The sequence below is a fragment of the Narcine bancroftii genome, chromosome 13 (genome assembly GCF_036971445.1).
Source record: "Narcine bancroftii isolate sNarBan1 chromosome 13, sNarBan1.hap1, whole genome shotgun sequence".
Lineage (NCBI taxonomy): Eukaryota > Metazoa > Chordata > Chondrichthyes > Torpediniformes > Narcinidae > Narcine > Narcine bancroftii.
In genome coordinates, this window is record NC_091481.1 from 67,862,721 (window position 1) to 67,889,172 (window position 26,452).

At 48.7% G+C, this 26,452-nt stretch overlaps 2 protein-coding genes across 10 annotated transcripts in view; both read left to right on the forward strand.

Moving 5' to 3' along the window:
- LOC138748514 (glycogen [starch] synthase, muscle-like) overlaps positions 1–14,906 on the forward strand; it is a 38,865-nt gene extending 23,959 nt beyond the window's left edge. For 6 of the 7 annotated variants that reach the window (XM_069908847.1, XM_069908849.1, XM_069908850.1 and 3 more), the window contains 4 exons: positions 591–686; positions 3,937–4,100; positions 9,177–9,257; positions 13,432–14,906. In XM_069908847.1, the coding sequence (XP_069764948.1) occupies positions 591–686; positions 3,937–4,100; positions 9,177–9,257; positions 13,432–14,817 (1,727 nt within the window). In that variant the 3' untranslated portion in view covers positions 14,818–14,906. The remainder of the gene's footprint in view (positions 1–590; positions 687–3,936; positions 4,101–9,176; positions 9,258–13,431) is intronic. The other variant, XM_069908852.1, reaches the window with a different exon arrangement.
- Positions 14,907–17,310: 2,404 nt separating this feature from the next.
- The window catches only part of LOC138748515 (circularly permutated Ras protein 1-like), a 74,237-nt gene continuing 65,095 nt past the window's right edge, over positions 17,311–26,452 (forward strand). For 2 of the 3 annotated variants that reach the window (XM_069908853.1, XM_069908856.1), the window contains exon 1: positions 17,311–17,418. The gene's annotated coding sequence lies outside the window, so the exon portion shown is untranslated. Of the gene's footprint in view, positions 17,419–18,978; positions 19,113–26,452 lie in introns of those variants that run through there. The other variant, XM_069908855.1, reaches the window with a different exon arrangement.

Genomic DNA, 26,452 nt, shown 5'->3' on the forward strand with positions numbered 1-26,452 from the left:
GGAGCTAGTCTCGGGCCTCCAATCTGACCAACAACCCTCCTCTACCACCCTCCATCTCCCACCAATTCTGCATCTAACTGGCTAGCTCACTCTGGATCCAAGGTGATCGGACCTTCCGAACCAGCATCCCAGTGGAACCTAGTCAAAGGTCTTGCTAGACATCCACTGGCCTATCCTCATCAATCCTCTGTCACCTCTACAAAAAGCTCAACTAAACTTGCCAGCCACGGATTCCAGAGCTGACAGGCCTGACTCAGACCTTGCTTTTCCGATGCTGTTCCCAGAATCCCATGCAGTGACCTACCCACACAGTTCAGCTCACTGGCCTGTTGTTCCGAGCCTCCCCGAGCCACTGTCTTTAATAATAGTAAAACAGCAGTAACCTTCCAGCATCTCACCCACGGCTCTCTTGTCCTATCCCTTCCCACAGTGCCCTAGTATCCACCAAGATCAGCCATACAGTGTGTGGTGTTCAAGGGTCCTGTGCAACCATACAGTCTGAATACCAATGCTCCAGTAATAGAGGAAGTGAGGGCTGCAGAGGCTCCATCGTGCACATTGCATTTCTGATTATACCTTTTCCATTTCAGCGGAGTGCACAGTGATGGGAATCCCCAGTGTTTCTACCAACCTCTCTGGCTTTGGATGCTTCATGGAGCAGCACATCACAGACCCTTCTGCATATGGTGAGAGCCATTGGTGGGACCCTTGGCAGTGAGGGAGCAAAGACCGGTGGGTTATCTACATTAATTCCAATGCCACTTCAGGCAGACAAACTGGGCATGGATTAGTTCGGAGACTGGGAGACCTTTGCCATCACAGAAATGAGGCTGGGGAGGAGGGCAGGACTGGCAGCTCATTGTTCCAGGATACAGATGCTGCAGGCACCATAGAAGGGCAGGTTGGAGAGGAGAAGAGTTGCCGTGTTGATGAGGGAGGTGATATTCCTGGGAGATCATCCAGTGAAGCTACTTGGGTAAGTGAGAAAGTGGTGATCTCTTTGATCCATCTGTATCTGACTAGACAAAGGGAATTTTCAAGTTATTGTAAGAATAATAGGGCAGTATTACTGGGAGTAATTCTGAATATTAATTAGGCCACCCAGAGTCTGAAGGGCTTGGACGGAGAAGAATTTGTTCAGTGTGTCCAAGGGAAATTTCTCAATCAATGCATTGAGGGTCTGGCTGGCCAGGGGGCAACACTGAACCTCCTCTTGGAGAACAAGACCAGTGGGGGAGCTCGGTAGACCATAAACAGAACCCCATTAGCTGTAAACTCATTATGGAGAAAGACTGGACTGGTCCACAAGTTAAAAATCTGAATTGGAGCAAGGCTTAGTTTGGAGCCATGTGGTGAGGCAGGAGCATGCTGATTGGGGGAGAATGCTTGCAAGGGAGTGGATGTGTCTGATGGTGAGTGTTTGGGCATTGTGTGTTCCTGTCGGGGGATGATGCACCGAAGGGGTTGCAGATGCCAGGGAAGCAGAGGACTAGCACAAGGCACCAGAAAATGGGGAGACCTACCCCCTAAGCTGAGGAGGAGAAGCAGAGGAGACGACCCTGTGGGTTGGTGGCCACTGCAGTAGACCAGTGAGGGGTTCTGCAGCCAAAGGACCTACACAGGCGGCCGACTGCTGGTGGCTCGACGTGAGGAACCCACACAGGTTGTGGGCTGCAGGAGACTGTGGTCAAGGGACTCGCACCAGGCTGCGGACTACAGGCTCAAAACTGGCTGAAGGGGTACCAGGTATCGGAACCAGGTGTTGGAAGGGTTCCTCATCAGGTTCAGATCTGGAGCTCGGGCTGCCGATGGTTTGAACTAGACTCTGTGTGGCTGGAGGCGAATTCACGGACACTCGATGACTGGGGGGGAATCTTTCTTTTGCTTCTCTTTCTCTGACTGTAAGACACTTCAGACAATTTCTGCCAATGGCACATCTGTTTGTCTTGCAGCAGACAAAAGCAAATTTCATGTAATATGACAGTGGTTTTATTACATGACAATAAATTGAATCTTGAAGGGCAAGGGTGGTCAGTTTAACAATCCTGAGTTGATGAGGGTTGATGATGACGAGGTTTTGGTCAGGATGAAGGAAGCTAACATCATGTTTAAGAAGTCCGGATCAAATCAATCCCAGGAAGTGAGGAGTGTGCTGCCAAGGGAAATCGGGGAAACAAAAAGCGGACATAAGATGGATCGGGGTGGGGGTGGGGGATAGGATAAAGAGAATCCCCATATTCTACAAGATATGAAGAGTAAAAAAGGTGACTTGGGAAAAACCTGGTCCCATTAATGATCAACCAGGCTGTATTTGTGGTAGGATTTTTGAAAGAATATTTCTCATGTGGAGGAGATCATGGTAGCCAAAGAATTGGAAGAAATAAGTGGTGAGGTTCTGGACCATATTAGAACACCAGGGAGGAGGATCTAGCCACCTTGGTCCAATTTGACGAGGACGTCCCCAGGGCCTGGTGAATGGGCATCCTCTCCCCTTGAGGGGAGGCAGAGAAGAAATGTAGAGGCCTTGCTGAGATATTTACATCGTCATTGGCCTCGTGTGAAGTGCCAGAAGACTGGGTGTGGAGGAGGGTGGGGGGTGGTGGCAAGGACAAGCCAAGGATCTATAGGCAGGTGAACTTAACGTCAGTGGTTGGAAAATTGCTGAGAGGGATTCTGAGGGACGGGATCTATCGACACTTGGATAGTCAAGCATTGACACACGGGGGAGTCCGTGTGTGACAGATCACGTCTCACCAATGAAAAAGTGTTTTGAACAGGTGACAGAGGGTTGATGAGGGAAAGGCAATGGATGTTGTATATATATATGGACTTCAACAAGGTGATAGATAAGGTCCCACGTGGCAGATTAGTCTGGAAGGTTAAATCAGCTGGCCTGTTGGACTCAAAACTGGCTCAGTGGAAGGTGACAAAGGGTTGTGGTGGGTGGATGTTGTTCTGATTGGAGGCCTGTGTCCGTGGTGTGTCGCAGGGGTCGGTACCGGGTCCACTACAGTTTGTCGTCAAAATTAATGATTTGGATGGCAATATAGTTAATTTGATTTGTAAATTTGCAGATGACATCAAAATTGGTGATGTAGTGGACACCGAGGAAAGATATGGAAGTTTACATCAGGATTTAGATCAGTTGGGAATGAGGGGAAAATGGAATTTAACTCTGAAAAGTGTGAGGTGTCGCCATTGGGGAGGTCAAACCAGGACTTGCATGGTGAATGGTGGGGCCTGAAGAGTGACATCGAGCAGAGAGACCTGGCACTACAGGCGAAGAGTTCCCTGAAGGTGGGAACATGCAGACAGGGTGGTGAAGAAGGAGCTTGGCACGGTGGCCCTCACTTGGTGGGGTACTGAGTACAGAGGTTGGGACCTCAGGATTCAGCTGTACCAGGTATTGGTGAGACCACACCTGGAGTAATGTGGGCACCCAGCTACAGAAAGGACATCAATAAACTGGAAGGGGTGCAGAGGAGATTCACCAGAATGATGCTGGGACTGGAGGGGTAAGTTCGAGGGAGAGGTTGGATCATCTGTTTCTTTATTCCCTGGAGTGAAGGAGGCTGAGGGGTAGCCTCAGGTAATAAAGGTTAACAAAATCACGGGGGGGCATGGATAAAGTGAATACCACTATCTATTTCCCAGAATAGAAGATTTTGAAATAAGGGCACAGGTTTAAGGTGAGGGGGGAGATTTAGGAGGGACCTGAGAGGATATTTTTCACTCGGGGTGGAGTGTCTGTGGAACGAGCTGCCAGAGGAAGCTGTAGAAGCACAATGACAACATTCAGAGACATTTGGACAGATTTTTAGAAGGAGGGTCTGGTGGGGGATATTGACCGGGTGCAGGCCAATGGGATTAGTCCAGTTGAAGGACCTGTTCTATGTGGTGTGACTCGATGTGAGAATACTGCTCCTTTTCTCGCAGGGATCTATATTTTGGACCGACGCTTCAAGAGCCTGGACGAGTGCTGTAATCAGCTGACCTCAATTTTGTACAGCTTCTGCCAGCAATCACGTCGACAGAGAATCATTCAGCGAAATCGAACAGAGCGCCTCTCCGATTTGTTGGATTGGAATTACCTTGGCCGGGTAAGCAGAGACTTGGATGGGAAACCGGTGGGAATTTCTGGATGAGTTTCCCTTTTCCTACAACTTGAATTGTGTCTGATCTCCCGGTAATCTCGCATGACACAGGAGAGGCCGCTTAAACCCCAAGGTGATTAACTCCGATAAATCACCTTGATGGAGATCTTTCCATCTTCACTAGTGACAGACCAGGTCCCAGGGAGCTGAAAAGTGGCCAATGTTTATCTCGGTCCAAGAAAGGACTACTGGTTTAGGGATAAGATTTACATACATCTAGACTTACTTTGGCTTGGCTTCGCGGACAAAGATTTATGGAGGGGGTAATGGTCATATTAGACATAGGAGCAGAAATAGGCTATTCAGCCCATCAAGCCTGCCGCATCATTCAATCATGAGCTGATCTATTTTCCCACTCAGCCCAACTGCCTGCCCTTCTCCCCACAACCTCTGATGTCCTGGCTAATCATGAACCTATCACTATCTGCTTTATATACACCCAATAACCTGGCCTCCACAACTGCCTCTGGCAACAAATTCCACAGATTCACCACCCTCTGACTAAAGAAATTCCTCTGCATCTCTGTTCTTCAATCCTAGACTCTTGTCCTAGATTCTCCCACCCTGGGAGATGCATTGTGGCTCTGAGAAGGGCAGGTCATGTCTCTCCAATTATATAGAGACTTTTGAGGAGGTGACAAAGGTGGGTTGACAAGGGGGGGCAGTGCATGGTGTCGACAGAGACTTTGACAAAGTTCCATGTGATAGGCTGGTTCAGCAGGTTCAGATACATGGGATTCAGGGTGAGTTGACAGTTTGAATACAGAATTGACTGGCTCAAAGAAGACAGAGGATCATGGAGGAAGGGTATCACTGGGGTTGGAGGTCTGTGACTAGTGAGGTTCCCTAGGGATCAATGTTGGGATCCTGTGGTTGCGATGTAGGTAAATGTCTTGGATGAAAAAGGAGGAGGATGAGTAAATTTTGCAGATGATACGAAGATTGGTGGACATTGTATACCGTTATCAAATAATGCAACAGGATAGAATCAGGTAGATGTAGGCAGAAAGATGGCAGATGGAGTTTAATCCGGAGTTAATGTGGACCCCACATCCCTCTGCACATCAATGCTTTTAACTGCCCTGCCATTAACTGTGAACATCCAGCTCAGTGAAAGTTGAAAAGATGGTAAAGAGGGCGTATGGTAAGCTTGGCTTCATTGGTAGGAAGTCATATGCGAAACTTTGGGCCGCATTTGGAATACTGCGTGCAATTCCAGACGCCCTGTTCCAGGAAGGATATAGAGGTTTCGGGAAGGTCTTAAAGAGGGTTACCAGGATGTTGCCTGGTTTAGAGGATATGAGTATGGGGAGATCTGAAAGTCAGCCTGCACTGTAATAAAATAAACATCATTAACCATACAACAGTTTCCTTTATTCTTCTTCTTCTTCTTTCTTTGGCTTGGCTTCGCGGACGAAGATTTATGGAGGGGGTAAAAAGTCCACGTCAGCTGCAGGCTCGTTTGTGGCTGACAAGTCCGATGCGGGACAGGCAGACACGGTTGCAGCGGTTGCAGGGGAAAATTGGTTGGTTGGGGTTGGGTGTTGGGTTTTTCCTCCTTTGCCTTTTGTCAGTGAGGTGGGCTCTGCGGTCTTCTTCAAAGGAGGTTGCTGCCCGCCAAACTGTGAGGCGCCAAGATGCACGGTTTGAGGCGTTATCAGCCCACTGGCGGTGGTCAATGTGGCAGGCACCAAGAGATTTCTTTAGGCAGTCCTTGTACCTTTTCTTTGGTGGACCTCTGTCACGGTGGCCAGTGGAGAGCTCGCCATATAACACGATCTTGGGAAGGCGATGGTCCTCCATTCTGGAGACGTGACCCATCCAGCGCAGCTGGATCTTCAGCAGCGTGGACTCGATGCTGTCGACCTCTGCCATCTCGAGTACTTCGACGTTAGGGATGAAAGCGCTCCAATGGATGTTGAGGAGCGGAGACAACGCTGGTGGAAGCGTTCTAGGAGCCGTAGGTGGTGCCGGTAGAGGACCCATGATTCGGAGCCGAACAGGAGTGTGGGTATGACAACGGCTCTGTATACGCTTATCTTTGTGAGGTTTTTCAGTTGGTTGTTTTTCCAGACTCTTTTGTGTAGACTTCCAAAGGCGCTATTTGCCTTGGCGAGTCTGTTGTCTATCTCATTGTCGATCCTTGCATCTGATGAAATGGTGCAGCCGAGATAGGTAAACTGGTTGACCGTTTTGAGTTTTGTGTGCCTGATGGAGATGTGGGGGGGCTGGTAGTCATGGTGGGGAGCTGGCTGATGGAGGACCTCAGTTTTCTTCAGGCTGACTTCCAGGCCAAACATTTTGGCAGTTTCCGCAAAGCAGGACGTCAAGCGCTGAAGAGCTGGCTCTGAATGGGCAACTAAAGCGGCATCGTCTGCCTTGTTAATACTAGCGGGAGTGAGGGGTACAAAGAAAGAGTTCAGTAACTCGTTCTCTACGCTGATCACCACTCAAAGCATTCAGAGTATCCATTCTATTTTTATACCCCTTCAAGCAGGGGTTTGTGTGAGACCCTACCAGTTTCACACAGCTGGCAATTCCCGTTTTAACAATATGTTCCATTGTGGTGTCTGCAGATAAACTGGAAAAACAGGATGTCCTTGGTGTTAGTTACTATCTGACCACAGCAATGGGAAGGTCCTGTAAGAAGGCAGCATTCTCACCCAATTCACTGACCCTTTGTTAAGCATATTTGTTAAACTTCTTTCACTGAGAGAATGGACAAACTTGGGTTGTTTTCTCTGGTGCATGGAAGGCTGAGGGGTGACCTGATTGAGGTGTGTAAAATCATGTGAGGTATTGATAGCGTAGACAATCAGAATGGTTTTCCCAGGGTGAAAGCATCACATGAGTGGACGTGTGTTTCAGGTGAGGAGGAGGGAGGTGTGCAGGACAAATATTTTACACAGAGATTGGAGGGTGGCAGGAGTAGTGGTGGAAGCAGATACAATGGTGGCATCCGATCAACACATGGATATGAGGGGGATGGAGTGATGTCTGTCAGGTGTATGCTGTGGAATTCTAGTTTGATTTGGGCATCATGTTCAGCATAGACTTGTGGGGCGAAGGGCCTGTACCTCTCTCGTATTGTTGTATGTTCCTTAGTCCCGATACTGGGTATGGAATTAGTTGTGAAATCAAAACCCAGATGTCCATTTTATTCTGCATTTTCCAAATTCCCACACTAGAGAATCTTAAATCCAATATAAAGTTCTTTTTTTTTATATTTTAAATTTAGACCCAACACGGTGATGGGGCTTTCTGGCCCACAAGCCTAATGCTGCCCCAATTAACCCACAAACCCCATCTGTATTTCGAATGTGGGAGGAAACTGGAGCACACAGAAGAAACCCACCCAGTCACAGGGAGAACGTGCAAACTCCTTACAGACAGTGCCAGATTTGTACTTGGGTCACTGGGGCTGTAATGGCGTTGTGCAAACACCAATGCAAACTGTGCCGCGCTCATGGGGAGTAATGAAATATGGGAAAAATGGAGGTTAGTGCACCTCCCGCCACAGGAGATGGTGAAGAGATTGTGTGAGTTGTAAGACCTAAGAAAGGAACGATGGGCTCCGGCAGATCTGATCTCTGCATTCGGAAGGTGTCCTGGAGCTGGCAGCTTTCAGCACTAGGCAGGTTCGTCTGGATGGATGGTGTCAGAGATGAGGGCAGACCTTGGTGTCTCACTACATGTATAGTAGTGGCACGGTTTGTGGGTCCGGGCAGTTTGTGGCATGCCCCCTGCACTGTGGCACCCTCACTGTTGTCCCTCCCTCTGATTGTCAGTACTTCTCATTCGGGGAGAAGGAGTGGATGCCAGAAGTCGGGAATGTTGCTCCCAGAACAGGTTTTCCCAGCAGCTCAGAGGCTCCTGATCTCCCCTGTCCCTGAGAGTGTCTGCCCTGCTGACCTGCCACACCTACTTCCAGCATGAGGATTTACTTCCAACTGTGCACATTTAGAAGCTACCTTTTCCCCTTCCTTGTTTATTACCATGTTTTTCCTCTCTCCTTGTCTTGTTCTGAGTGGGTGAGTTTCAGTAAGCAAGGCTGTCATTACATCTGTACAGTGCCCTCATGTCTGTGACATCCATCCAGTTACTGTTCATTCCCTCTGCTCTGCCCAGAACCTGCTCCGATTCACCTGTCTGACCCTGTCCTCCTGAATTCTACAAGAGCTGTCTTCACCATTTATTACATTCCCAAGTTGTCACTTTGGAAGATTTCATCCCTTTTTTATATACAAGTTTATTCAAACATAACAACACAAACTATACACAGAACTACATCTAAACATACTCTTTACATTGCTGGAAATTCGCAGAAAGCGGTAAGTTGATTCTGCCCCTCCATTACAATTTACATATTCAAATTAAAATCCCGTTGTTACTGTCTATGACATACATGATCCCATGTAGAGTCCACCATTCCTGGAACTCGACCCCCAACCCCTCGGACACAGTGTGCTCTCGCTCCAACTCTGAAAGAGGGGCAGGCAATCAGCCTGGCCTGGACCCTCAACTGCCCACCACCTTGACCTGTGAATTGCCAGCTTGGCCACAAGGAGATTCTCCAAGCACCCAACCCTCCTCTGCACCAAGCAACCAGAGACCAGGAACATGGGGCTGCCCCTTTATCTCCTTCCCCTCCATTTCTCCCCCATCTTCCAACTCCATTCCCCTTTCCTTCCTCTCCCTCCCCCTCCTCTCCTTCTGTACTCCCTCTCCCAATTTCCCCTCCGTCTGCACTCTGGTTTTCCTCCCCTCTTCTCTCTTCTCCCTCCCCTTACCATTTTTCCTTCCCCTTGCCCTCTCCCTATTTCCCACACTCCTTCAACTCTCCCTCCCCTCCCGCTTCCCACTCTCCCTCCCTCCCCCTTTTCCCCCTCCCCCTTTCCCCCCTCCCACTTTCCCCTTCCCCTCCCTCCTCCTCCCTCCCCCCTCTTCCCCTCCCGCATCCCACTGTCCCTGCCCTCCCTTCTGTTGTTGATTTAAATGTGGCATTTTCCCTTTCTCCCTCAGTACTACACGCACAGCCGCCTGCTGGCTCTAGCCAAAGCTTTTCCTGACCGATTCAGCCATGACGTATCAAGAATCTCAAGAGTAAGTATATAAAAACTGAACAAAAATGTGTCGAGGTTTGAGGAGAACTTTGCGAGGTCTCTGGGACATCTCACTTGCCTCCCTGCTGGTCACCATGGTACCTTTTAAATTAAATTTAAATATTTAAAATTTAGACATTCAGCACAGTAACGGGCCATTTCAGCCCATGAGTCAGTGCTGCCCTATTTACACCCAATCAACCTACACCCCTTGAATGTTTCAAACAGTGGGAGGAAACCGGAGCCCCTGGTTGAAACGGTCAGTCTCTCTTCTCTTTGGCTTGGCTTCGCAGACGAAGATTTATGGAGGGGTAATGTCCACGTCAGCTGCAGGCTCGCTTGTGGCTGACAAGTCCGATGTGGAACAGGCAGACACGGTTGCAGCAGTTGCAAGGGAAAATTGGTTGGTTGGGGTTGGGTGTTGGGTTTTTCCTCCTTTGTCTTTTGTCAGTGAGGTGGGCTCTGCGGTCTTCTTCAAAGGAGGTTGCTGCCCACCGAACTGTGAGGCGCCAAGATGCACGGTTTGAGGCGATATCAGCCCACTGGCGGTGGTCAATGTGGCAGGCAGCAAGAGATTTCTTTAGGCAGTCCTTGTACCTCTTCTTTGGTGCACCTCTGTCTCGGTGGCCAGTGGAGAGCTCGCCATATAACACGATCTTGGGAAGGCGATGGTCCTCCATTCTGGAGACGTGACCTACCCAGCGCAGTTGGATCTTCAGCAGCGTGGATTCGATGCTGTCGGCCTCTGCCATCTCGAGTACTTCGATGTTGGTGATGAAGTCGCTCCAATGAATGTTGAGGATGGAGTGGAGACAACGCTGGTGGAAACGTTCTAGGAGCCGTAGGTGATGCCGGTAGAGGACCCATGATTCGGAGCCGAACAGGAGTGTGGGTATGACAACGGCTCTGTATACGCTAATCTTTGTGAGGTTTTTCAGTTGGTTGTTTTTCCAGGTTCTTTTGTGTAGTCTTCCAAAGGCACTATTTGCCTTGGTGGGTCTGTTGTCTATCTCGTTGTCGATCCTTGCATTTGATGAAATGGTGCAGCCGAGATAGGTAAACTGGTTGACCATTTTGAGTTTTGTGTGCCCAATGGGAGGAAACCGGAGCCCCTGGTTGAAACGGTCAGTCAATGTTCCGATAAAGGGTGGTATGTTCACACCTTCTTCCCCACCTGATATACATCTCTGATTTGAGGCCAAAAGTGGTGGAGAACTGTAGAGTGTGGTAGAACAAAGGGAAAAGGGAATACAGATACATAATTCTCTGAAAATGGTGTCACGGATAGATAAGATCATAAAGGGAGCTTTTGGCCTTCATAAATCAAAGCATTGATTACAAGAATTGGGATGTTATGGTGTATAAGACATTGGTGAGGCCAAATTAGGAGTATTGTGTGTAGTTTTGGTCACCCAAATACAGGAAAGATATCAATAAGATAGAAAGAGTGCAGAGAAGATTTTCAAGGACGTTGTTGGGACTTGAGGAACTGAGTTACAGGGAAAGGTTGAACAGGTTAGGACTTTATTCCCTGGAGCGTCAGAGATTGAGGGGAGATTTGATAGAGATATAAAAGGTTTTGAAAGGGTAAATAGGCTTTTTCCCCTGAGGTTGGGTGAGACAAGAATGAGAGGACATGGGTTAAGTGTGGAAGGTAAAATGTTTAAGCGAAACATGAGGGGGAAACTGCACCACGAGGGTGGTGAGTGTGTGGAATGAGCAGCCAGCAGAGGTTGTGGATGTGGGTTTGATTTTGACATTTAAGAGAAGATCTGATAGTACATGTATGGGAGGGTGCAGATAGATGGAAGTAGGTGGAATAATAATTCAGCATTAACTAAATGAGCTGAATGGCCTGTTTATGTGTTATAGTTCTATCCCTATGTTCCTCAATACTCCCTGGGACCGACCATTCACTATGTGTATTCGTCCTCCCAAAGTGGATCATCTCACTCTTCTCCAGACTATATTCCATCTGATGGTGCTGTGCCCATTTCACCATCTTCCTGTCACCTCAGACTATCCACCTCACTACTAACCACAACACTTTTCATGATATCCGTGAACTTGCTGTCATATCCTCCATCATTCATATCCACACTGTAAATGACAAACACTGAGCATTTATTTACTTAGTGACACAGCATGGAAACAGACCCTTCCAGCCCATGAGCCTGTGACACCCAGACACTCTCGTGTGACCAATTCACTGACTCACCCATAGCCCAGCAGTATTCCAGCACAAATCTCTATGCTCCCAAACTTCCAATCACAGATCAACCTTCTGCCTTCTTTTGCCAAGCAAGTTTCAGATCTAATTTGCCAACCTGCTCAGGAAGCAATGGCCTGAACCTTTTAGACAGCTTTCCCACGTGGGACCTTGAAGAAGTCCATGGAGACATTAGAAACGTAGAAAACCTATAGCACAATACAGGCCCTTCAGTTCACAAAGTTGTGCCGAATATGTCCCTACCATAGAAATTATTAGATTTACCCAGAGCCCTCTATTTTACAAGGTTCCATGACCCTATCCAAAAGACCCTATCATATCCACCTTTACTACCATTGCCAGCAGCCCATTCCATGCACCCAGCACTCTGCATTTTTTTTAAACTACCCCTCTGTACCTACACCCCAGCACCTTAAACCTATGTCCTCTTTTGGCAACCATTTCAGCCCTTGGAAAAAGGGCATTGACTGCTCTGGGGCATCAATATTGTGATGCCTCTTGGATAAATTCAGTTTACTCCAGATTCCCCCTCTACACCTCAACTAATTCAGTAGATGCCTGACATTTCCCTGCTGCCCTTGAACAAACTCAACGCATTGACTGGCCACACCTCTGGTGCCTCACCTGTGGCCGCTGAAGATTTCAAAACCTCTCTTATCTCCCGTGTGACCTCCCATGGGGTATATCTCGCGAGACCTCAGAGACGGCTGGGACATTGATGGTGAACTTCCTTTGAATCCCCTTCCCAGAGGGGGTTCCTCGCTCACATCCGCTGGCTGATTTGGTCCAATAGAACTTGCTCTTTCAATGGTTACCCTCTTCCTCTTAACTTAGAAATGCCTGAAGTTTACCTTTAGTTTCCCTGCAGTGATATTTTATGCCCTCTCTTTTCCTTTCCAATTTCCTTTATTTCCCCCACCCATGAAGGCCTCCCCGAGTTTTAGTTCTCTAGCCTCAACATATGCATCTATTTATTTCTTTATCTTTTGACATTGAGGGTTCCCTGTTCTTGCTTTTGAGAATACACTGGCTTGGAACCCTCATTCACTCCCAGAGTAGACCCACCTCCACATTACAGAAGATGCTGTTTGTAATGGACGTGGGGGTGGGTTTGTGGAAGACACGAAGCTGGGTGGGGCTGTTGGCAGAGTGGAGAACTGACCCCTCCTCCCTGTTTTGTCCCCATCCTTATCCCACCACGCTCCTATCTGCCCTGTCCCCTCCTCTCTCTTGCTCCACACTGTCCTGCCCCACCCCTCCCTCCACTCTCTCCTACTCTGCCCCCTCCCGCCCCTCCTGTTCCATTGTTTCCTGCCCTGCCCCCACCCCGTCCTGTCTCTCATCCACACACTATGAGGAGGACCACTCTGAGCTTAGGAAACCTGGAGCGGCGGTTCACACAGTTGAGGGGAATGTGCAAACTCCACACAGGCAGTGCCAGTGGTTGGGTTCAAACCTGGGTCACTGCAGCAGTGAACGTGTGCTGAATGTCTTTCTGTCCTCCTGTCTCCCCACAAACAAGTGAGGAAGGGAATCGCAGAAAACAATTCACAAGGGTTGCACATTGTTAAATGTAACCAGAACTTCAGCAAGACCCGTCTGTGCCAGGTGGTGATTTGCTGACGGCTTGCTCCCCGCCCTCGTGCATTCCAGTTGAAAAGTCCAGAAGAATTCTTTCTCCATTTGGGTGCTTGATGGGTTGCACCCTCACGTCTTTCAACAACCCCTTGAATCGCCAAGACGTGGAGACCAAGTGCTTTAAATGGGAATGGAATGGATATGGGTATAGAATAGATGGGAGACTTGATCAGTTTAGTGGTGGAAAATGCTGCTGCAATTTTTCTGCTCTTCCACACAAATGACAGAAGAATTGTTTGTTCATTTTCAAAGTGAAAAGTTATTTAAATAATGGAAAGTAATCATTTGTGTCTGCACTTTGTCTCAGAGTTACCAATACCCAGATTCCTCATCGTTCTCACCTTCCCCAATCTTCAGCATCCAATCCACTCCGATCCACAGAAGCAGTCAAGGTGAACGATACACTGAGGAGCAGGAGCTTGAGAAAGACCGTTTAAATATCAAGCTGCAGTCCCTCGTGGACCTGATGCCAAAGCTGAACAGAGGTATCAGGGACTCCGACGCAGAGTCAGCCACTGCCAGCACCAATACTTCAAGAAGGCCCAGCAACTTCAACGGCAGCACCTCAATCAACACCAACCTCCCAACCCCAGTGCCCCCACCAATCCCCTTTTCAACCAATACCCCCAACCCCAGCGCCCCCGCCAATCCCCCCAACCCCAGCGCCCCCGCCAAACCCCCCAACCCCAGCGCCCCCGCCAATCCCCACAACCCCAGCGCCCCCGCCAATCCCCCCAACCCCAGCGCCCCCGCCAATCCCCCCAACCCCAGCGTCCCCGCCAATCCCCCCAACCCCAGCGCCCCCGCCAAACCCCCCAACCCCAGCGCCCCCGCCAAACCCCCCAACCCCAGCGCCCCCGCCAAACCCCCCAACCCCAGCGCCCCCGCCAATCCCCCCAACCCCAGCGCCCCCGCCAATCCCCCCAACCCCAGCGTCCCCGCCAATCCCCCCAACCCCAGCGCCCCCGCCAATCCCCCCAACCCCAGCGCCCCCGCCAATCCCCCCAACCCCAGCGTCCCCGCCAATCCCCCCAACCCCAGCGCCCCCGCCAAACCCCCCAACCCCAGCGCCCCCGCCAAACCCCCCAACCCCAGCGCCCCCGCCAAACCCCCCAACCCCAGCGCCCCCGCCAATCCCCCCAACCCCAGCGCCCCCGCCAATCCCCCCAACCCCAGCGTCCCCGCCAATCCCCCCAACCCCAGCGCCCCCGCCAATCCCCCAACCCCAGCGCCCCCGCCAATCCCCCCAACCCCAGCGTCCCCGCCAATCCCCCCAACCCCAGCGCCCCCGTCAAACCCCCCAACCCCAGCGCCCCCGCCAAACCCCCCAACCCCAGCGCCCCCGCCAAACCCCCCAACCCCAGTGCCCCCGCCAAACCCCCCAACCCCAGCGCCCCCGCCAAACCCCCCAACCCCAGCGCCCCCGCCAATCCCCCCAACCCCAGCGTCCCCGCCAATCCCCCCAACCCCAGCGCCCCCGCCAATCCCCCCAACCCCAGCACCCCCGCCAATCCCCCCAACCCCAGCGTCCCCGCCAATCCCCCCAACCCCAGCGCCCCCGCCAAACCCCCCAACCCCAGCGCCCCCGCCAAACCCCCCAACCCCAGCGCCCCCGCCAAACCCCCCAACCCCAGCGCCCCCGCCAAACCCCCCAACCCCAATCCCAGCGCCTCTGCCAAACCCCCCCAGTTGATCCAATCCCCAACCCCAGCACCACAACCAATCCCCTCCAGAGCAAGCAATACCCCCCAAACCCCCACCTCAACCAATCCCCCCAGTCATTCCAATTCCCCAAACCCCAGCACTTCAACCAATCTGAGCACCTCAACCAATTCCCCCAACCCAATTAATTCGTCCAATCGAACCAGTCCCAGCACCTCAACTAATCCCAGCAAACTCACTGATCCCAGCAGGAACCAGTGATCCTTTTATCCCAAATAATGCCACAGAAGCAAAGGAAGGGGCACATCAGAACATCATCATAGATGCACAGTCCTGTTACTCTGCCAGAGGCAAGTGGCGATCCAACGGTGAAGTGAAATTTTCAATAAAGTCTGTTATTGACCAGCACAACAATCCCTTCACAATTGATCACCTTCACCAAACATCATGCTGCTGACTCACTGGCACTGCCATATTTAGAATTGTTATGTTTAGAGCATAGAATATAAAAATCTACAGCACATGATGCATCCAGTCAGCACACTTTCCACCACACCTCTGTAGAAATTTGCCAGGGTTTCTGGTGTCATAACAAACCTCCGCAAACTCCTGAGGAAGTAGGGACGCTGACGTGCTTTCTTCATGAGGCCACGAGTGTGTTGGGTTCAGGAAAGATCATCCGAGATAGTAATCCCTAAGAACAAAATTATTCACCCTCTGTTGTGCATGGAGGAGGTGTGGCCTCCCTGCCTCTGTGTATTGCGGGTGACCTCCCTGTCTGAAACTCATTTGGAAGCTACACATCACCTGTCAGTACATGGTGTACTTTTTTGTAGATTCAAAGTTACAGTTTGCAGGTGGAGTGTCAGTCAAGGTTGGGCTCTGGCCACTACTTTCTGCACTGCTTGCCAGTGGCTAATTCAAATCACCTAGCATCTTTCTTGGGAAGAGCCCTGTATTTAGCACCAACACAGAGCACATTTGCTCTCTCTACCCCGTGGTCAGATCCCTCTCCATGCCAAATTGCTATTGTGTACTTTGCTTGGAAGGGTCACGGGTAAGGTGTGCACTGCACTGAAGCTGGCCTGTAGTATTGCTATGGAATAAATTGCTACAGATCAATACTTGCTGTAGATCCGCCACTCCTAATGATCAGGGGTCCAGGAAACATGCGTACAATGTGTACTAGAGCTGCCTCCCAACAATCAAGTCTGGAAGAGAGCGTAGAACCCTTGCTTATAGTGTGTGAAAGTCTTCAACACCTGCGTAAATTAGTAATTGTGTACTGTTTAACGTTTCCCATGCTCTTTTATAAATTGTTTTTTTTATTCCCATTACAACTTTCCCTCACTCTTCTACAAATCGTTAATAAAGTGACATTTGGTTATAAAACCTTGTGTCCAGACTCCTCTCTCTGTGAACCACCAAAATTGATATGCTTTCTCAACACAATACCCTCTCCACCTTTGATCCCCCCAGTGAATCACTGGATCCTTATCTCTGGTTTTTCCTTCCTTTTTTTTTAAATTTTTTTATTTTTCACACCATAAATCACAATAGCCATGATATACACTTTTTCTTTTTCACACATTTACAGTTGGTTTTTCCTTCCTGAAGTCCATGTGTGGATGAGATGAAATGTGGTAGTAAGGACGGCGAGTGAAAGTTGTCTGAGGATCAGATGGAAATTAATCCTGACAAATGTGAGGTGATGCGTTGTAGGAAGTAAACCAGGTGTCTGACGTACGCAGTAAATGATAGGGTGCGGAGGAACATTGATGAGCAGAGTGCAAGTCCAGAGTTCCCTGAAAGTGGTGAAGATGGCATCTGGCACACTGGCCTTCTTCGGTGAAGCCATAGAATGCAAGAGTTGGGGAGTTGTGGAGCAACCGTACAAAACTCTGGTCTGGCCATTGGTGTTTGTGGTTCAGGTCACCTGTAGAAAGTGGTTGTGCTGAAGAGAGTGTGGAGGATATTCACCAGGATGTTGGAGAGAGGCGGAGAGGCTGGGCTGAGGTGAAGGCACAGAGGGGGGAAGATAGTCAAATCTCCCCCCACCCTCCCCGCACCCCCATGGCACATTAGCACAACTCTGTTACAAGGCCAGCAACCGGGATTTGAATTCTGCAGTGTCTGTAAGGAGTTTGTACATTCTCCAAGTCTGCGTGGGTTTCCTCCCACTGCTCTAAGTGGTGTGAATAGGCAAGACAAAGATGTGGGCAAAAAGAGTGGGCTGAAGGGCCTGCTGTGTGTCAGTCTAACTAGCCCCCTGGTAAACAGGCCCCGCTGCTGCTGGTGAGGGAGCAGACGGAAGAGCCTGGAGGCGATCAAATGCAGGATTCTGCCGCCGGTCTCGGCTGCATGGCCGTCCGTGGGTGGGGCCGCTGACCGGCCGCGCTCAGGACCCTCCGGGCAGGTGGGGACGGCCCGCAGGTGACACTCACTTGAGCAGATGTCACTTCCGGCGCCAGCCCGCAGGTGACACTCAACTGAGCAGATGTCACTTCCGGCGCCGGCCCGCAGGTGACACTCACCTGAGCAGATGTCACTTCCGGCGCCGGCCCGCAGGTGACACTCACCTGGGCAGGTCGCTTCCAGCGTCAGGAAACGAATCCGAAACAGACGTCGGCAGGTGAGTGGAGACGGCTTCTCCTCACGAATCCTCCCCGAGCATGGACCCGATGGAGCGAGTGGTCTCTCATGCTCCGGGGAAGCCCCCTCCCCAGGTTGCAACGGAGCCGGGCCCCGGCACCCGCTCCCCGGCCAGCTCCTGCCCGTCGACCCGTCCGCCTCGGCACAGGGCCCTCTCCCCGGCGGCGGACCCAAGAACGGGGCGGCCTGGGCATCGGAGCTGCTTCGATGGCCCTTGTCCCTTGGTGATGGTGGGGGGGTAGATTCGATGTGCTCGAACTCTCCCCTCACTGTCCCCCCTTCAGCCCTCGGGACCAGGAATAATCAGATACCGAGCTGTTTATTTTCACGTGGAGCGGACGCTGTAAGAAATGTGCTAAGCAACCAAGTCAACTCATTCGGTAGCTCCTGTAATAAGAACAAATAGAGAAATAAGCAGGCGTTGGGTTGCTCTTTTGGGGGGGATCCAGGGTTGCTCTGGTGGGGGGATCCGGGGTTGCTCTGGTGGGGGGATCCGGGGTTGCTCTGGTGGGGGGATCCGGGGTTGCTCTGGTGGGGGGATCCGGGGTTGCTCTGGTGGGGGGATCCGGGGTTGCTCTGGTGGGGGGATCCGGGGTTGCTCTGGTGGGGGGATCCGGGGTTGCTCTGGTGGGGGGATCCGGGGTTGCTCTGGTGGGGGGATCCGGGGTTGCTCTGGTGGGGGGATCCGGGGTTGCTCTGGTGGGGGGATCCGGGGTTGCTCTGGTGGGGGGATCCGGGGTTGCTCTGGTGGGGGGATCCGGGGTTGCTCTGGTGGGGGGATCCGGGGTTGCTCTGGTGGGGGGGGGGGATCTGGGGTTGCTCTAATGGAGGGATTAGTGTCGTGGTCATGCAGGTACATTCGGGCGAGAATAAAAATCCTGTGTGATGTTTTGGGGAAAATACATTTATCAAAGGCTGTGCAAGGGTGTCACCTGCTGTACAGTGATAGTCAGATCACAGCAGGAAAGAAACTGTCCTTGTTTCTGGAGGTTTATGTTTTCAAACTCATTCATCTTCTGGGTGGAAGGGGTGAGAATGGAGAGAATGATACACCCTCCCTGCATGTAATGATGCCCTACCTTTAGAGAACAAAACTCCAGATGTGGTCCACCTCTTACAGTGGAGAGCACTTTCAAATGAACTGCTGCATCATCCACTAATCTGGATCTTTCTGCTAAAGGCCACCGTGAGCTCTCTGAACATTGCCAATTGTAGTTTTGTCTTTCACGCAGTTCTTTGATTTTTTTAAAAAATCTTCCTGCCAGCAATTATATTCTACCTACTTGTCTACATTCCCCTTGTCTGCCTCTTCCACCTACTCCACATCAGCAACAAGCACTCAGCCTAGGTTGGGTAAAAGGAGATGCAGTGGATGTTGTGTCTTTGGACTTTCAGAAGGCCTTTGACAAGGTGCCACACATAAGGCTACTTTAACAAGATAAGAGGCGATGGAAGAACAGGAACAGTAGGCGAGCGTGGGTGGAGCATTGGCTGATTGGCAGGAAGCAGCAAGGGATCATATTCTTGTTGACTGCCAGTTGCTAGTGGCGTTCCTCAGGGAGCAAGGCAGAAGGTTAAGAAGGAGGATTACTCCCAGATCAGAGGATACGGCTGAAGATTTTTGTCGGAGGGAGTATACTAATATATCCTAATTTCAAAGTGTCTTTTTCAGAGGTGAGAGCTACAATATTCTGAGTTTCAATCTCTTTAATCCAACAAATCAAACGCTGGCTGTTGTTGTATGTAGATTTAATTCATTGATAAAATGGATAATTATTTTGCTTAGCTTCGTAACAAGACTTTCTTAATGATAAATAACAAAGTATTTACTATATAATAGAGATATTCTTTGGCTTGGCTTCGCGGACGAAGATTTATGGAGGGGGTAAAAAGTCCACGTCAGCTGCAGGCTCGTTTGTGGCTGACAAGTCCAATGCGGGACAGGCAGACACGATTGCAGCAGTTGCAGGGGAAAATTGGTTGATTGGGGTTGGGTGTTGGGTTTTTCCTCCTTTGCCTTTTGTCAGTGAGGTGGGCTCTGCGGTCTTCTTCAAAGGAGGTTGCTGCCCGCCAAACTGTGAGGCGCCAAGATGCACGGTTTGAGGCGTTATCAGCCCACTGGCGGTGGTCAATGTGGCAGGCACCAAGAGATTTCTTTAGGCAGTCCTTGTATCTTTTCTTTGGTGCACCTCTGTCACGGTGGCCAGTGGAGAGCTCGCCATATAACACGATCTTGGGAAGGCGATGGTCCTCCATTCTGGAGACGTGACCCATCCAGCGCAGCTGGATCTTCAGCAGCGTGGACTCGATGCTGTCGACCTCTGCCATCTCGAGTACTTTGACGTTAGGGATGTAAGCGCTCCAATGGATGTTGAGGATGGAGCGGAGACAACGCTGGTGGAAGCGTTCTAGGAGCCGTAGGTGGTGCCGGTAGAGGACCCATGATTCGGAGCCGAACAGGAGTGTGGGTATGACAACGGCTCTGTATACGCTTATCTTTGTGAGGTTTTTCAGTTGGTTGTTTTTCCAGACTCTTTTGTGTAGTCTTCCAAAGGCGCTATTTGCCTTGGCGAGTCTGTTGTCTATCTCATTGTCGATCCTTGCATCTGATGAAATGGTGCAGCCGAGATAGGTAAACTGGTTGACCGTTTTGAGTTTTGTGTGCCCGATGGAGATGTGGGGGGGCTGGTAGTCATGGTGGGGAGCTGGCTGATGGAGGACCTCAGTTTTCTTCAGGCTGACTTCCAGGCCAAACATTTTGGCAGTTTCCGCAAAGCAGGACGTCAAGCGCTGAAGAGCTGGCTCTGAATGGGCAACTAAAGCAGCATCATCTGCAAAGAGTAGTTCACGGACAAGTTTCTCTTGTGTCTTGGTGTGAGCTTGCAGGCGCCTCAGATTGAAGAGACTGCCATCCGTGCGGACAAAGATTAGCTCGTGATTAAATGGCAAAGCTGATTGGCCTACTTCTCTTGTATCTTGTGAGGTGTTGCATCTTTTTCCGTTAAGGGTTTGCATAGTGAATGCAAGGGTTCTGGAAAGTGATGTAGAAGAGGGACACCAAGAGGTAAAGTTGCATAAAGTGGTGAGTTGGGTGGTGAAGATGATGATCAGCAGGCTGGCCTTCATTGAGCCGGATATTGAGTAGAAAGGTCAGAACCTCATGAACAAAGAAGAGCTGAAGGACTCAGTAGGTCATGCAGCAATGATATGGAGGCAGGATCCTTTTCAAGACCTCTTGATTCACCAGAACAAGGTGATGGCGAGACCACACTGAGGGTAGTTCTGGTCACCCAGCTCCAGAAAGATGAATAATCATTTTGGAAGGGGTGCAGAGCAGATTCACCAGGAGGTTGCTGGGGCTGGGGTGGGGGGGGGGGGTGGTTTGCGATACAAAAGAGGTTGGATGGGTTGTGTCTAAATTCCCTGGAGTGAAGGAGGCTAACGGTGACCTTGGTAGGTGTTAAGAAAATCATAAAGGACATCTCAAACTCAAGGGCACAGATTTACGGTGTGAGGGGAGAGATTTAGGAGGGATCTGAGGGGGTAACACTCTCACTCCGAGGGTGGTCCATATCTGGAGTGAGCTGTCAGAGGAAGCTGGACACAATTAGAAAGGCATTTAGACTGAGTTATGGATAAGAAGAGCTTAGAAAGATAGGGACCAAATGAAGGGAAATAGGACTAGCCCAGAATGCCTTTGTCAGCGTAGATGAGTTGGGCCAAAGGGTCTGTTCCACGCTGTCTGGCTCTCTGACTCTGACCTATTGTGTGAAACCACACTGAGTGATTTCTGGGAGGTGGTGCCCTGGTGATTGTGTCCCATTGTTGATTGGGAACTTGTTGCCATGGTGCTCTCTGACTTGCCTAGCAGGTTCACCTGGAAACTTCTGAAACTTCTGATAAGAGAGGACAAACCCCAGTGCCAAGAGCAAGCAAATGTTTTGATGTGCTTGGGGGCACTCATCCAGGGGTTGAAGTGTTATAATGGTGACTTTCTTGTTGTACACCATGGGGCAAGGTCCACATTGCTTTTTAATTACAAAAAAAAACAACTACAGTTGTAGACTTGGAGAGATTCAAAAGAGACAATAAATACAAAATCAATAGATAATAAATATTCACCGTCCAAAAACAGTGATTTGAAGAAGTGCAGGTGGCCCACGATTATTGTAGCAAGAAGAGATTCAAGAGTCTTCTGGTTTCTAACTGAAGGCAGCAGTGAAAAGTGATTAGGGTGATACGGGTCGTTGGAGATGTTGGCTGCCTTCTTGAAGCAGTCCCTCACCCAGAAATCAGAACCTGCGATGTAACGTCTGAACTTCCTGTGTTCCTGAGCAGTCGAATTCCCCCAAACTGGGCGGTGGTGCAACCTACCATTGTAGTGTACTGTTAGTGCGGGTAAATCAGTCAATGCCCTCTCTGTTGCTTCTCACGGTATAAAAAATGGTATGCTGTAATGCAACAGCAGGTAGAAAAGGCGTGTTAGAAGGGCATTGTTTTGGTAGTCAAGGGCGATTTTAACATGCAGGTAGATTGGGGAACACCAAGTGAGGAGTGGATCTCAAGAGAGATGACTTTTAGAGCAGCTTATTGAGCCACCGAGGAGATTGGCTGTACTAGATTGAGTGTTGTGTCATGCTCCCGAGGTAATTAGAGAGCTTAGAGTAAAGGAACCGTTCAGGGGCAGTAATCACCATATTGATTCAGGTCAATATGAGATTTGACAAGGAGAAAATAAAATCAGATATTTCAGTGGAGTAAAGGGAATTACAGCAGCACGAGAGAGGAACTGGCCAAAGTAGGTTGAAGGGAAGACAACAGCAACAATGGATGGAGTTTGTGCAAGAAATGGGGAGGGTGCAGGATAAATACAAACCAACTGTGGCTGACGAGGGAAGTCAAAGCCAATGTGAGAGCAAAAGAGAGGGATACAAGAAACAAAAATTAGTGGGAAGATAAAGAATTTGAGAAGTTTTAAAAAACTTACAAAGGGCAATATGAGGATCATATTCTGATTGGCTGCCAGTTCCTAGTGGTGGTCCACATGAATTGGTGTTGGGGCCGTTGCTTTTTATTTTGTATATTAATGATTTGTATCATAGAATTAATGGCTTTTTGGCCAAGTTTGTGGATGATACAAAGGTGGCTGGAAAAGCAGGTAGTGTAGACAAAACACAGAGGTGGCAGAAGGACTTGGATTCGGAGAATGTGCAGAGAAGAGGCAAATGGGAAAAATGTATTTTGGTAGAAAAAAGAATGGGCAGTCTATCTTTTCAATGGGAAGAAAATTGAAAATACCCAGATGGAAAGGTACCTGGGAGTCCTGGTGCAGGATGGCCTGAAGGTTGAGCTGGTGGTGAAGAAGGCAAATGCAACGCTGGCGTTCATTTCAAGAGGAGTAGAATATAAGAGCAGGAATGTGATGTTGAAGTTTTATCAGGCCCTGGTGAGACCTCACTTGGAGTATTGTTAGCAGTTTTGGGCTCCTCATTTAAGAAAGGATGTGCTGACGTTGGGAGAGGATTCAAAGGAAGTTCCTGTGAATGAAAGGGTTATATGAGGAGCGTTTGACAGCTCTTGGAATTTAGGAAAATGAAGGTGATCTCATTGCAGCATTTTGAATGTTGAAAGGTGTTGACAGAGTAGAAGGAGAAAGGTTGTTTCTCATGTAGGAAGTTTAGGTCCAAGGTCAAGAGGGTGCAAATTCAGGATAGAAGGGCATTCACCGATCAGAGATGCATAGGAATCTCTTCAGCAAGAGGCATTTTTGCCACAGGTGGTTGTGGGGGCCGGGTCATTGGATGTATTTAAGACAGAGATTGAGGAGGGAGTCACGTGATGGAGTAGTGGCCGGACGGTGAACTCCAGCCCTCTCCAGAAAAGTCGGGAAAAACAAAGGAAAACACAAAGGCACAGAAATAAAAGTTACAGAAAAGTGAGTATAAAGGTGGAAAGAAGATGGCGACAAAAAAAGAAAAATCGAAAGCAACGGTAAGAAGAGAGGAAGAGAAGACAAAGGAGGAAAAAGGTGAAGGCCTTACCTGTCCGAAGAGGCCCGCTGCGGAGAGAGAAACCCGCTCCCTCAGGTCGGTAAATAATGGACTACAAAAATGGCTCGCAGAGCCGAGTAAAAGTGCGCAACCGCGCATGCGCGATACTTCGTGCATGCGCGATGCGAATGAAAAAAAACACACCGACGGGAGGGGGGACCAGCTGGGGAGTCGATCTCCACAGCCGGCAACGACAGCTGCAGAACACCTGCAGCAAGAAGAGACCACAGAAGACAATAGAAACAAGAAAGAAGAGGAGGAAAGGGCACCAAAGAAACAACAGATGGTCAACCCAGAGGAAGAGGAAGAGTACAGGGAAATAGAAGAAGAAAAGAAAGGCAAGGTAAAGGATATACTTGCTCTTATTAAAGGATACATGGAGTCATTTAAAGAATGGCAAACACAGGAATTTAAGGATTTAAGAAAAAGAATAAACAACACAGAAGAGAAAATAAATAAAATGGAGATGACCTTAACAGAAATGGGAAAGAAAATGGACAAGATGGAAGAGCGGGCAGTAGCAGCAGAAATGGAGGTAGAAGACTTAAAAAAGAAATTGGAGAAATCTAATAAAAAAACTAAAGAGACACAAGAACTACTAGCTCAAAAAATAGATACAATGGAAAACCATAACATAAGAAATAACATAAAGATAGTGGGCCTTAAGGAAGATGAAGAAGGCAAGAATATGAGGGAGTTTATAAAAGAGTGGATCCCTAAGACCCTAGGATGTCCAGAACTACAGCAAGAAATGGAAATAGAAAGGGCACATAGAGTATTGGCCTCTAAACCACAACCACAACAAAAACCAAGATCTATTGTAGTAAAATTCCTAAGATATACTACAAGAGAAAAGGTACTGGAGAAGACAATGGAAAAAGTAAGAGAGGGCAACAAACCACTGGAGTATAAAGGGCAAAAAATCTTCATTTATCCAGATATAAGTTTTGAACTCCTAAAGAAGAGAAAAGAGTTCAATACAGCAAAGGCGATTTTATGGAAGAAAGGGTATAAATTTATACTAAAGCATCCAGCGGTATTGAAAATATTTATTCCAGGACAACAAAACAGACTATTCTCGGATCCAGAAGAAGCACGAAAATTTGCAGAACAATTACAAAAATAGACTGAGGGAGGAAGACGGGTAATGAGAGTTAAAATGATCACGATTGATATGTATGTGGGTAAAGACAAAAATAGACTGAGGGATGAAGACGGGTAATGAGGGTAAAAATGATCACGATTGATATGTATGTGGGTAAAGACAAAAATAGACTGAGGGATGAAGACGGGTAATGAGAGTAAAAATGATCACGATTGATATGTATGCGGGTAAAGAGGTATAAGAGTGAATAGAGACAATGAGCATACATGAATGTATCTGTACTTAGAGGAAAATATAGATAGTATAGACAAGAATTAATAAGGGAAGGTAATGGAATAGAGAGAATAAGGAGGGAATTAAAAGAGTGACCTTTGTGACATATGAAAAGTGAAATCTTTTCTTGGGGGGGCTGGATGGGGGGAAATAGCGGTCACTGCAAAATCAGTTGACGCTTGCGAGTGGATTCGCAAATGCAAATGGAGAGGGGAGATGTGGTTGTCCGACAAGGGATAAAGGACAACTCAGGAGGTGAAGGGGAGATTGGGGATAAATAAGATAGAAATAGGAGAATAAGGAAAATGTTGGATGTTGTAGGAATGTTGTCTTATAAAGAGTTGAAAATAAGAAAACAAAAATGGAAAAGGAGGAAAGGTAATGATGGAAAAACGGAAAGAGAAGATAAACAAAATATAAAAGGGCTACGCTGAACTATATGTCTTTAAATATTAATGGAATACATAACCAAATTAAAAGGAAGAAACTACTAAATTTAAATGAATAAATTTATTCCATTAGAAAAAATAACATATAGGTTAAGAAATAATATTGAAATATTCGAACAAGTATAGGAGCCTTACATTAAATACAATAGCGAAAACCTACCGGGGACAAACATTACCTAAGTTGATGGAAGGAGAAGGAAAGAAAAGAATGGACTCAGTAGAATTTCTGGTGTAATTTTGTTGAATGACAACATTGTCTGACTGGCTTAATGCAACCTAGATTGTATACCTAAAATAGATGAGGGGGGGGGTGGGGGGTGGTTTGGGAGGAAAGGGGGGGGAGAAAAAGTCACTGTATATGTGTGAAAAAGAAATAGTGTATATCATGGCTAATGTGATTTATGGTGTGAAAAATAAAAAATTTAAAAAAAAGACAGAGATTGACAGGTTCTTAATTAGCCAGGGCATCAAAGGTTCTGGAGAGAAAGCCGGGCAGTGGGACTGAGTGTGAAAAAAGATCAGCTCATGATTGAATGGTGGGCAGACTCGATGGGCTGAATATCCTATCTAATGGTCTTATAGAGGCTGCATCATTCGATGTACATAAAGCACAGATACATTTTAGAATAACAGGTGAATTATGGGTGATGGGGAAGGTGGAACTGAGCCCATGGCCAGATCAGCCATGATCTCACCGAGTTGTGGAGTGGGCTTGATGGGCTAAATGGCTGACTCCTGCTCCCATTTCTGATGTTCTCGTCTCTGTTAGGTGGCCCAATAACTAACCAGTGTCCTGGCGTGCCAAACCTCCCACACCCTCCTCTCTCTAATTTCTGTCCCACAGCATCCCCAGCTTTGGCTGTCCCACATTGAACAGGCTCACCGGCAAAACTTGCATTGGCAGCTCCACAAATCTCCCACTGGCCACACGTCCACAGGAAACTATTTTAAGTGCATTTGCAATTACAACAGAACTCACAAAATCCAAAATTGAGAGATGGGGTGGCAAGGTTAACATAGCGGCTAGTGCAACAGTATTACTGTTTTGATATGCACGTAAATAAGAACTACACTTCCCAGCATGCAGTGTCCGTGGTTCGGTGGAAACTGGAACTGATATATATGAGGGGAGTTGCG